The sequence below is a fragment of the Lepus europaeus genome, chromosome 10 (assembly GCF_033115175.1).
Source record: "Lepus europaeus isolate LE1 chromosome 10, mLepTim1.pri, whole genome shotgun sequence".
Taxonomy (NCBI): Eukaryota; Metazoa; Chordata; class Mammalia; order Lagomorpha; family Leporidae; genus Lepus; species Lepus europaeus.
Genome location: NC_084836.1, coordinates 17,101,425 through 17,114,076, shown reverse-complemented (window position 1 = coordinate 17,114,076; position 12,652 = coordinate 17,101,425). Strand labels below are relative to the sequence as shown.

Here is a 12,652-nt window from a genome sequence, read left to right as displayed (position 1 = left end):
ACTGCAGGCAGTGGTTTTAGCCCACTGTGGCACAGCACTGGTCCCAAAAGCAAACTTTTAAAACATGGGGTTCTGACAGCAAAAAGATGGAAAGCTATTACCTTAACCATGCCTGTCTCATCCACTATTAAAAATCATTTGTTAAGGGGCAGTTTTCTGGCCTAGTAACTCGTGTCCCCCATCAGAGCACCTGGGTTCAATACCCACACTCGGCTCCTGACTCTAGCTTCCTGCTAACGCAGACCCTGAGAGGCAGTGAGGGTGGCTCAAGTGATCAGGTTCCTGCCACCCATGTGGGAGACCTGGACTGGGTTCCTGGCTCCAGCCCCACTCCGCCTGGCCCAGCCCCAGACACTGCAGGCATCTGAAGGGTGAGTCAGCAATGGGAGTGCCTGCTCACTCTCACTCTGCTCCTCTTGTTAAATACACATCTACTCAGATCAGTTTTGATGTTCTGGCGTTAGTCATGGTTCTCAAGTAGATTTTTCTGCTCAAAAGAGAAAAGAAATATTCCAGTCGACTTGGAGAGTTCCATCTCCACGTACAATTCAGTTTCCCAAGTGTCTCGGTTTGTTAGAAAATCACTTGGATGAAACAGTTCCTCAGAGCCCTAGGGAATGTAACGAAATGAGTCAGGAAAGGACCAGCCCACTAACGTCAAAAGCCCAGGCCCACCAGTCAGCTAGCCTGTCTGCCTCCACACTACCTTACCTAAAACCATGCAGCAATGGACTTAAAAATCACACATTCCTTCATTTCCCTGTAAACACCAGCTACTGGTGACAGGCACAGACAAAGGCCCACAGGGGATGGGTTCTCCTCAACCAGCTAAACTCCCTGTTAACGTTCGGGAAATCATGGGCTGGCATTGTGGCACAGCTGATAAAAGCTGCAGCCGCCAGCACTAGTCCATCTCATAAAGAAGCAGGTTCATGTCCGACTGCTCCACTTCTGAACCAGCTCCCGGTTAATGGCCTGGGAAAGCAGTGCAGGGCGGCCCAAGTCCAAGGGCACCTGCCACCCATGTAGGAGACCAGATGAAGCTCCTGGCTCCTTGGATTCAGCCCTGGCTGTTGAACTAGCAATGGAAGACTGTCTCCTTGTCACTTTTTTTTTAAATAAAGAAATAAATTTTTTTTAAATGGGTGAAATTATAAAGAGGTTTACAAAAAGCTTTTTGCCCTATTCTCCTTTCTCCAAAACCCATCCATGTCAGTACAGATGGCACCCAGTGAGGATGGAGCTGACCACGAGCTCCATGTGAGGCTGCCAGCACTGAGCCCCAAGGCGTCCTGACAGAAGTCCAGGGAAACCTGGAGAGGCGCACAGTGGACCGTGAGACACACAGGGTGTCCTGGGCTAAGGACCACATGGTTCGCTTCCCAGGGAAGACTGACAGACCTGACAGAGGGCAAAGATGAGCTGCCTGAAAACGAAGTCCAAGGGGGTTGCCGTGACGTGGCAGCCGTCCTCACACGTGCTCAGCTGTCACAGCCAAGGGACATGAGCATCACTGACTCAGCCGAGCACGAGAAGGCTGGCAGCCTTGCGATCACACAAACTCAGGCCGATGGCAGATGGCCACTCAGGAGGCTCTGGGAAGGGATCCTTTACCCAGTGGAGGCCCCTCCACCTGCCGGGTGTACGGCTCTCTGCTCTGAGACAGGTCTCTACGACCTGGAAGCGTGGCACATGTCTGCCTTCAGTCCAGCCTTTCCCGGGGTCACAGGATTGCCAAAACACGCCTAAACCAAAGGGGATGTTTTATAGCAAGGTATAAAGATGGTACCGGGCACCCCCCTCCCACCATGCAGCCAGGAGGCGAGCCCAGGGTCTCCACCTGCACTCCCCCACCTGGGCACCACAGTGCTGATGCTGGCACCCTTTACTCAACGCATTTATTTAGAGCTGCAACCCCCTGCATGGGTGCCTGGACTATAACCCTTAGTGTTCCTATGGGTCTTTATAACTGGTACACACCTGCAACTAGCTTTTTTTTTTTTTTTTTTTTTTTTTTTTTGGTTGACAAGACAGGGAAAGCCATCTTCATTGGTAGCACACAGTCAGGAGTCAGCTCATGCTGTGTGTAAAGGGCCAGTCAGTAAATATTTTGGGCTTTGTGGTCTAGGTTGTAGCTGCTCAACTATGACAGTAAAGAGCAAATGAGGAGAAAGAAAGAAAGAAAGAAAGAAAGAAAGAAAGAAAGAAAGAAAGAAAGAAAGAAAGAAAGAAAGAAAGAAAGAAAGAAAGAAAGAAAGAAAGAAAGAAAGAAAGAAAGAAAGAAAGAAAGAAAGAAAGAAAGAAAGAAAGAAAGAAAGAAAGAAAGAAAGAAAGAAAGAAAGAAAGAAAGAGAGAAAGAAAGAGAGAAAGAAAGAGAGAAAGAAAGAAAGAGAAAGAGAGAAAGAGAGAGAGAGAAAGAAAGAGAGAAAGAGAGAGAGAGAAAGAAAGAGAGAAAGAGAGAGAGAGAAAGAAAGAGAGAAAGAGAGAGAGAGAAAAGAAAAGAAAAGAAGAAGCAAAGAGAAGAGAAGAAAACAACCGGGGTGGCCGTGTTCCAACTTCACACACAGGGGCAGGTATCAGGGCTTGCAGTTAAGATACCTGTCTGCACTCCTTGGCTTCAGCTTCCCACCAATGCAGACCCTGGGGAGCAGCAGTGATAACTCAAGTACCTGGGCTCCTGCCACACACACAGGAAACCTGAATTGAGTTTCTGACTCTGGGCTTGAGCCCAGAGCCCAGACTCAGCCTTTGTGTGCAAACGGGGGAGTGAGCCAGTGAATGGGGGAGTGTGCCCACTTGCTCTTTCTCTGCCTCCCAAATAAATTTAAAAAGCAAACATCAAGCTAGAATCAGTCCCATGAACTGTAGTTTGCAACCCTTCCTATGGTTAATAGTATTTCCTTTTAATGTTGTATCAATATTTGTCTGCTATTAATAACTTGCTGGCTTTCTCTGGTCAGCACCTAAGATCACTCCCCACTTCCATTAAGTTCAACCCTCTCCCTCCCTTGTTTTGGGGAGCATCTCTCATCAACAGCAGCTGACTGTGTCTCCTTTGTATCTGATGTATCGCCTAGTCTGAATTTATGACAATTACTGATATATTTGGAATTATTTCTATCATATTTAATGCTACTTCTTTTTTGTTTCTTTCATCTTCATTCTTGCCTGTTTCTGAATTGTATTTCCAAACAATTTATTGTCAACATTCATTTACTCACTCGACTATGTTACTTTTTTCTCCATTTTCTCTTCCTTTTTTATTTTTTTATTTTTATTTATTTGATAGACAGAGTTACAGAGAGAGGTAGAGAGACATAGAGGCCTTCCATCCAGTGGTTCACTCCCCAAATAGCCACAACAGCTAGAGCTGAGCCAATCCAAAGCCAGGAGCCAGGAGATTCCTCTGGGTCTCCCATGTGAGTGCAGGGCCCCAAGGACTTGGGCCATCCTCCACTGCTTTCCCAAGCACATTAGCAGGGAGCTGGATTGGAAGAGTAGCAGCTGGGACTCGAACTAGCACCCATATGGGATGCTAGCGCTGCAGGCCTGGGCTTTAACCTGCTACAGCACAGCACCAGTCCCTTCTCTTCCTTCTTACAACTCTCTTTGGAGTTCATTCTTTTATTCCATGATACATATACATTTTATAAGTTCCTTTAATGAGTTCTTTTTGTGGCAAGCACTTGGTTTTTATCTAAATAGCTTTAATCTCAATTTTTTTATTTTAATTATCTTATTTGAAAGACAGAGTTAGAGAGAGAGAGAGAGAGAGAGAGAGAGAGAGAGAGAGGAGAGAGGAGAGAGACAAAGAGAAAGAGATCTTCCATCTGCTGGTTCACTCTTCCAAATGACAACAACCAGGGCTGGGTCAGACCAAAGCCAGGAACTTCATCCAGGTCTCCCACATGGGTGCAGGGGCCCTGCACTTGAATCATCTCCCACGGCCTCCCCAGGCACATTAACAGGGAGCTGGGTTGGAAATGGAGCAGCTGGGATTTGAACAGATGCTCATAAGGGATGCCAGCATTGCAGGTGGCAACTTTACCTGCTGCACCAGAGCAACAGCTCCTATTCTAATTCTTTTTTAAGATCTTATTTATTTGAGAGGTAGAGTTACAGACAGAGGGAGAGACAGAAGGAGAGGTCTTCTTTCCATCGGTTCACTCCCCAAATGGCTGGGAGGATCTGAAGCCAGGAGCCCAGAGCTTCTTCCGGGTCTCCCACATGGGTGCAGGGGCCCAAGCACTTGGCCCATCCTCCAGTGCTTTCCCAGGCCATAGCAGAGAGCTGGATTGGAAGAGGAGCAGCCGGGACTAGAACCAGCACCCATATGGGATACTGGCACCACAGGCAGAGACTTGGCCCACTACGCCACAGCACCAGCCACTCTAATTCTTGACTGATGTCTTGGCTGGGTATTCAAGTCTGTGCTGACAGTTTTCTCTCAGCACTTGGAGGTGATTCTACCAACTGCAGGTTTCATTCTCCCGTTCCTCTGTCATCATAGTAACATTGACATGGGTTTACTGTACCCTGGTCATTAAGAACTCTACATCTATTAAGTCACTTAAACCTAACAACCCTATGAGGTGTTATTATGATCATTCCCATTTCACATATGGGAAAACTGAGGCACCCGCAGTCATCTGTCCCAGGTCACGTAGCTTACAAATGACAAAGTCAGGATCTGAACCCAGATATGAGTGCTCCATAGTCTGTACCCTTAATACTATGCCTTTGGACCTATCTTTCTGGTTGATTTTAGGTTCTTGTCTTTGTCTTTAGTATCCATGACATCTTATTAACCCTACTTGGGATTTGTTCTGCTTCCTAAAACCTGAGCATCCTCCTCCACAGCTCTGGAAGAGCCCCAGCAACCATTCTTTGAACGCTGCCTCTCCTCCATTTCCCCACCTCTCCTACGGGAATGCCAGTCAGACACATGTAAGGCCTCTCACTCCATCACTTATTCAACTGCTTCATGATACCCACCTACGATGACGTTCCATTCTGGGCAGTTTTCTCAGATCTACCTTCCAGTTCATTAATTTTTTTCTTCACTTTCGCCTATTAAAATAATTCACTGATTTTTTTAAGAATTAAGTTTAATTTCTAGAATTCCTATGATTATTATTATTAAAATCTGCCTGATCACTTCATGACCCTTGCCCACACTTGCATCTTTTATATCTCCAGAAGTTTTAATGTTATTGGATGCCAGTAAAAACTGTTTTCACCTATAGTCCAGTATCTGAAGCCCTGCCCATACTAATTGAGTCCACTGGCTCTCACTTTGGGTGGCTTTTTTCTGTATTTTTTAAAGTCTGCATTGAGAGTTCATATCTGATTGGTCTAATCTAAGAGTCCTGGATTCAAGGTCTGTTCTTCCAGGAAAAGCTTGCATTTACTTCTAACAGGAATTCTAGACCACAATCGCTTGCTTTGAGGGACTTTCTCGGTGTGGGATCACCAGACCATGGGAGCACAATCAATTCAAACCCAACCCCACTTGAGACCTCTAGCCAGTGACCACAAGGTCACGAGAGGCTTCCACAGACTTCCCGCTACCCCGTACACACAGAAAAAACATCGAGAGCAAAGGCAGAGAGAGGTAAGTGTCCACTGTGCCTCTCATGGAAGGAAGCACTGAGGCCACTGGACTTTCAAGGGAGTCTCGGACCAAGCACCATGTGTGGCCGAGGCAGGGCCCAGCCTTGCAGCAGGCACAGTCCAGCACCACTCAAAGTCTCCCGGGACAGGGCCCCCTCGGACTGCTAACTTGGCTGCAGCTCCGTCCTCATGATCAGTCCTTGGGATGTCTCTCCAGTTTCTCAGAGTTCAGTTATGCATTCAAAAGAAGGGCTCCTGTATTTTTTTCCACACAAGGATGCAGAACAAAAGGTTTTCAGACATCCTCACCTGCTTGATCACTGGGAGCCAAAGTCCAAAAGAACTTTCTAAGGAGGGAGGATCTCTGCTTAAGTCTTTGAGAGTTCAATAAAGGACTGGTTTCTAGCTTGCAAAAACACAGCTTCCTGTGCCCTGCGTCCAACCTCAGGAACCAGAATCTCCAGGGATGGACCTGGAAATTCAATTTTTTAATTTGTTATTCACTTTCATTTGAAAAGCAGAGAGACAGAGACACAGGGTCCTTCCATTTTCTGGTTCACTCCTCACATGCCCCCCAGATAGCAGGCCAGGCTGAAGCCAAGAACTCAATCCAGGTCTCCAATGTGGTGTCCAGGACCCGATTACTTGAGCCGTCCCCCACTGCCTCCAAGAGTGTGCACTAGCAGGAAGCTGGAATTGGGAGCAGAGCCAGGCACTCCACTATGGGAAGCAGGCATCAGAGGTGGCAGCTTGACCACTGTACCACCCCAATGACCGCCCTCAGGAATTTCTGATTTGAACAAGCTCCCCAGGAGATCTGATGTGTCACCAAGTTTGAGGTTTTTTTTTTGTTTTTTTTTTTTTTGTCTTGTTTTGTTTTTTAATTTTACTTGCTGGGGCTGACACTGTGGTGTAGTGGATGAAGCCACTGTGTGTAGTGTCGCATCCCATATGGGCTCCAGTTCAAGTCCTGGTTGCTCCACTTCTGATCCAGCTTTCTGCTGTGGCCTAGGAAAGCAGTGGAAGATGGCCCAAGTCCTTGGGTCCCCACACCACCGTGGGAGACCTGGAAGAAGCTCCTGGCTTCAGACTGGCTCAGCATCTGCCATTGAGGCCATTTGGGGAGTGAACCAGTGGATGGAAGATTTTTTTTCTTCCTCTCTCTCTCTCTGCCTCTGCCCCTCTGTAACTCTGCCTTTCAAATAAAATCAATATTTTTTAAAAAATTATTTGCTTTCAAAAGCTGGTAAAACAATTCTCATGTATCTTGTACATTTTCTCTCCTTTCACATCCTCTTTATGGTACCCAGAATTTTAACTATGCAGGATCTGTGCCCCCGTTGAAAGAGGAAAATTAAAACTTGGGATTTCAACTGGTGGGTCATCCAGCTGCCACCATGCCAGTTAGAGGAAACCTTCACAGTCAGTGGGGAAAGTCAGGTCAAAACCACATCCTGGTTCCAGGCGGGTGCCTGGATCCTGGCTGCAAATGTTAACCTGGAGACGGTCCCCGCGAGGGCCCTGCCTCCCCAAGCTATGCACCACGGCTCAGTCCTCGCTTGCCTACGGGGCACCACAGGGGCCCAATGAGCACCGGGTCACCAGAGTGAGAGCCCCCATGAAGCTCCTGAGAGCCTGAGGGAGACGCTGAGGATCTGTGCACATGCACAAGTGTTAGCTGTCACAGTGTAAATGGGTCTGTTTCCTAAACACAACACACACCCTGACACCATTATTCTGGGTCCCTGACACACAGAGAAAGCCTATTCTGGTTGTACAAATAAGCAGCAGTGTTCCAGATCTCCCCCAGGGCTGGCACAGACCGCACTACTTGAGCCACCACTGCTGCCTGCCAGGGTGCACACGAGCAGGAAGCTGGACTCGAAGCAGAGCCGGGACTCAAACCCAGGCGCTCCGACATGGGATGCAGGCATCCAAGCACCATCTGTCCGTGCTGTGCCACACGCCTGCCCCTGTCTTTTACTTTCCTTTAAACATGTCTCTCAGAAGATTCTGGCACAATGAGAAATGGTGGTCTGATTTTTAAATTAACTCAAGAGTCTCTTTAACCCCTTGCAGCTCCTTGAGGAACTAAAGCTGATTATTACTTTATTGCATTTTATACATAATGACTCCTGCCCCTGTGTCTTGGGCTTTTTTATGACTGCTAAGCTTACATCACCATGTCCCACAGTCCTCACTACCCATATAACTTCTGATGGATTATTAAAGGCTTCCAAGCTAGATCTCAGACTAAATCCTTCAGCACCCTGTAAAAGCTTCTGCCACTGCACACGAACCCTCACACTTCTTCACACAACTTAATTTACGCTGCAGCCCCAGCTGCAGCTGGAAGTTCTCAGAGACCAGGCTCTGAGATTACTTCTGAAGGAAAACAACCCACTACACCGCCCAAAAATAACCGAGCAATGCCTCCTGGAGGAGGAGGAGTGCTCACATCCCACACCTGAAGAGCACATACGGAATGGCCAGTGATCGAGTTCAGAGACGACACACAACAGACCATGCAGATACACAAGTATGCTTCAAACTCACGAGAAGATGAAGTTTAACTTAAAAATTAAAACATAAGCCCGTTTTGGTACAATTTTTTTAAATGTCCACATAGTTTTTCATAATATCAAATGCTTTGCATGATAATAGCATGATGGCTTTTGAGAACACATCATTTTAGGACAGGGTTTCTTGAGCTTGGTCCTAGGACTGACACTCTGGGCAGGGTCATTTCATGTTGAGGGACATTTACAATGTTTACAAGAACCCTGGCCAGCAGCACCCCTCTCCTGGTTGTGACAGCAGAACCATCTCCACATCTCCATACATGGCCAAATATCCCCCGGGGACAAACCCGCTGCCTCCAACTCCAGTCGAAAATCACCATTCTAGGAGAAAACTGCAGCATCTAACACGTTTGCCAGAGGCCACAACACTGCTTCTTTTCCTAAAAACACAAAGAACCTTTGCTTTGGGCTGAGTTTGAGACAGGATGCATACACATGATATTTTCAAAAGGGTCAAGCAAAAAAAAAGGACAAGAAGAAGAAACTCCAATGAAGGGATGATATATGAAGCCCAGAGCCAGTGCTCCTCAAAACTGCGACTGTTAGAGTCTGCGGGAGCAGAAGGAGACCAGACAGCAGCCTGGAACCCAAAGAGGACACTGGGTCAAAACTAAGGAACTCTGAGTATGGGTAAACTATGGGTAATGTATCAGTATTGGTTCATTAGCTATGATAATTGTACCACAGTTGGGGCTGGCACTGTGGCACAGTAGGTTAAAGCCCTGAACTGAAGCGCCGGCATCCCATATGGGCGCTGGTTCTAGTCCCAGCTGCTCTTCTTCCAATCCAGCTCTCTGCTATAGCTTGGGAAAGCAGAAGATGGTTCAAGTCTTTGGGCCCCTGCACCCACGTGGGAGACCCGAAGAAGCTCCTGGCTCCTGGCTTCGGATCAGTGCAGCTCCAGCCAATGCAGCCATCTGGGGAGTGAACCAGCAGATGGAAGACCTCTCTCTATGTCTCTACCTCTCTATATAACTTTGTATTTCAAATAAATAAAATAAATCTTTAAAAAGAAACTGTACCACAGTCCTGTGAGAGACAGTGGGGAAGGGCAGGCATTTGGTGCAGTGGTTAAGATGCCGCTTGGGATACCAACATCCCAAATGCCAGTGCCTGTGTTCAAGTCCCGGCTCCACTGCTGATTCCAGCTTCCTGCTAATGCAGATCCTAGGAGGTAGCAAGTGATGGCTCAAGTATTTGGTTCTCTGTGACTCATGGGATGGGAGATGACGGTTGAGTTCCTGGCTCCCAGCTTTGGCAGGATGCAGCCCCAGCTATTCTGGCCATTTTGGAAGTGAGCCAGTGGATGGAACATCTCTCTCTTTCTGATAAACAAATAAATGCTTGTTTAAAGCAATAAGAAAAATATGTATAGGGTTTATTAAAAATAGGCAGTTTTTCTATAAATAAAAACTGAGAGACATGGGTAGGGGCTGAACGGTATGGATTAAGTTACCAATTATGATGCCTGCATCCCACATCTGAGCCCTGGTTCAAGTCCTAGCTGCTTTGCTTCCAATCTAACTTCCTGCTAATGTACCTGGGAAGGTAGCAGACTTCATAGGGTCATAGTCCCTGGGCCCCTGTCACCCATGTGGGAGACCTGACAAGTCTGAACCCTGGCTACTCCATTTCTGATCCAGCTTCCAGCCAATGTACCTGGGAAGACAGTGGAAGATGGCCCATGTGCTTTGGTCCCTGCTACCCATGTGGGAGACCCAGACAGAGTTCCTAGTTCTTGGCTTCATGCCTGGCCCAGCCCTGGCTGTTGTGACCATTTGGGGAGTGAACCGGCAGAGGATGAAGATTCATTCTCTCTCTCCCTCTCCCTCTCCCCCTCCCTCCTTCCCTCCCCCCCTCCCTCCTCTCTCTCTCTCTGATACTCTGCCTTTCAAAGACAGAAGTGGTAAATCTTTAAAAAATATATATTTTCTAACTAAAGGCAAATAAAGAAGGATGGGAAAGGAAAGAAACAACAAAGAATAAAACATCTCTTCCCTGAGGACAGCGCGGTGTTCACACAGAACTTATTCCATGAATAAATGTTTACAGCAGCTTCATCTGACATAGCAAAAGACTAGGAGCAACCCACATGTCCCCTGATGAGTGACGCCAGGGTAAGGCCCCCACTGTGGTTAAACAGGTGCATACAAACTCCGTTTTAATAAGAAAAGCACTAATGATACAATCATGCAACAATGTGGCTAAAACTCGAAGCAACTGTGCCCAGTGGAAAAAAGTCAATCCCAAATGATACTATGATACATAGTATCATGCCTGCATCTAGACTTTGAAATGACAGAATTTTAGAAGTGGACAGCAGGTAACGCTTCAGGGACAGGGGAAAGGGGGAGCATGGGGAAGGCGGTGGGTATGGTTACAAAGACAAGATGAGGGATCCTTCTGATGAGCTGTTTTACACCTTAACAAGGTGGCTACACAAACCTGGATGGGATAAAGCTGTGTGAAACTCCTCCTCCCACAACACAGAGAGAGAGAGAGGGAGGGAGGGAGGGAGGAGTATCAGTAAAACCAGGGGCCTCTAACAGAATTACACCAATGCACACTGGCTGTGACACTATACAATTGTTTTGCAAAATGTTACCACTGGGGAAAGCTGAGCAAAGGGTCAGCCAGATCTCCCTTTATTAATTCCTACTGTTGCATGTACATAAACAATTCTCTCCGCTAAAATTTCAACTGAAAACCACCTTGCTGACCAAAAAGCTGGGCTAGACCAATCTTGTCTATTTCTTTCATCTCTAAGACCTGCAATTCCTAACGTCTCCAAAGCCAGGCTTCTCTCCACACAACAGCTTTAAATCCCAAAGCAAAATTAAATTCTTGGCATAGCGAAACTCTGAAAATAAACCATTGTCTTATAGAATTCTGCACCGGTAGCCACTCTGAATCTCTTCTGAAAATTATTCCGAGTGGGTTTTATTTCATTAAACTGACCTCTGGCCAAAAGAGGGAAAATGTGACCCTACTACATGTCATATCATCAAATATGTTCTCCTCATCTTACTGCCACCTCCACAAGCCGCCCCCCCCCCGAAAAAAAGAGGGCCAATATTAAAATGACGATTCTGCATTCTGCAATCTTTCAAGAACGCAGCAGCGATTACTATCCGCCCCTGGCAACATAGATTCCCAAAAGGTCAGCGGCTACTGGGGGCATCAGAGCAGGAAACCAGAGGTGCGCTGAGACACTAGGTCAAGGTGTGACCTTGGCCGGGCCCCTTCAACTCGCGTCTCAGTTTTGCCATCCACTGAATGGGAATGCAGCACCACCCTTGGAGGCTACGGAAGAATTCACCGGGAAATCTCGGCGCCCCGCACTACGATTTCAAGTTCCTCTTTCTGCCGCGCCCGCTTCCCTGAGCAACACCTGAGCCAGACCCACTTCACGTTCACCTGGCCAGAAAGCACTGGCTCTGCGCTCGGGAGGCGAGGCGAGGCCAGGCCCCCCAGGCCAGCCCAGGCCGGCCCAGTCCGGCCCAATCCACCCCCAAAAATTAACACGTGCGCCTCCACTTGCCGCCAGGCGCCCAGCCCAGCAGGCCCCTGCAGGGGCACGGGGCGCCCGCTGCCCCCTCCCCCGGCCGTCCTGTTATCACCCTTGGTTTTATAAAACACCTGGCAGTGTGGGGGCGACCGTCTTCGGAGCCTGCCTGTGCACCCCCGGGGAAGCCCAACGCGCTTTCCGATGCAAATTTCTGGCTGAAGACCCCTGGAACGCATGCAGCCGCTTCCCCCCGAGAGGAGAAACGCAAGAGTTGGGAAGTTTCAGGAGTCGCCCGGCCAAGGAGGGGCCGCCCGGGGCCGGGCTCGGGGCCCAGAGGTCGGGAGCGGGCCGGGGGCGCGGCCGGCCGCGCCGGGGAGATGTCGAGGAGAGGCGCGGCCGCACTCACCCTCCGTGCTCCGCTTCGCCTCCCGGTAGCGCTCCCACAGGTAGCTCTTCATGTCCGAGGCGGCCCCGGGGGCAGTGCACAGGGGCCGGGTGGTGCCCGCACGCGGCCGCCCGCGCGCCGCAGCCCCGCAGCCACCCCGCAAGGCCGCTGCTGCCGCCCTCGCCCCAGCCCCGCGGGCCGCCGCCGCCGCCGCCGTGGCCATGCCTTCCGCTGCAGCGCTGCGAGTGGCGCCGCGGGGCCAGCGCGCCCGCAGCTCAGCCCCGCCGGCGGGCGGCTCCCTGCGTCGGAGCACGTGGCAGGGAGGCCCCGCCCTCCGGCCGCTGCGGGGCGGGACCTGGGCAGAGCGCGGGTGTGAGCGGACCGTGAGGGGGCGGGGCCGGGGCGGGATGGGCGGGGTCTGGGGCGGGGCCTGGGCAGAGAGACGGTGAGACTGAACCGTGATGGGGCGGGGCCTCGGGGCGGGGTCACGGCGGGGGCGGGGTCTGGGGCGCGGCCTGGGCTTGGGTCGGGAAGGTGGGGCCCGGGGCCCGAACTGCAGCGGTT

The 12,652-nt window shown here is 49.5% G+C and overlaps 1 protein-coding gene across 2 annotated transcripts in view; it reads right to left on the bottom strand.

Moving 5' to 3' along the window:
- Positions 1–12,311, bottom strand: part of NT5DC3 (5'-nucleotidase domain containing 3) — a 60,942-nt gene extending 48,631 nt beyond the window's left edge. For both annotated transcript variants that reach the window (XR_009866968.1, XM_062203016.1), the window contains exon 1: positions 12,110–12,311. Coding sequence is in view for 1 of the 2 variants with exons in the window: in XM_062203016.1 (XP_062059000.1) it covers positions 12,110–12,311 (202 nt within the window). In the remaining variant the exon portion in view is untranslated. The remainder of the gene's footprint in view (positions 1–12,109) is intronic.
- Positions 12,312–12,652: the final 341 nt, after the last annotated feature.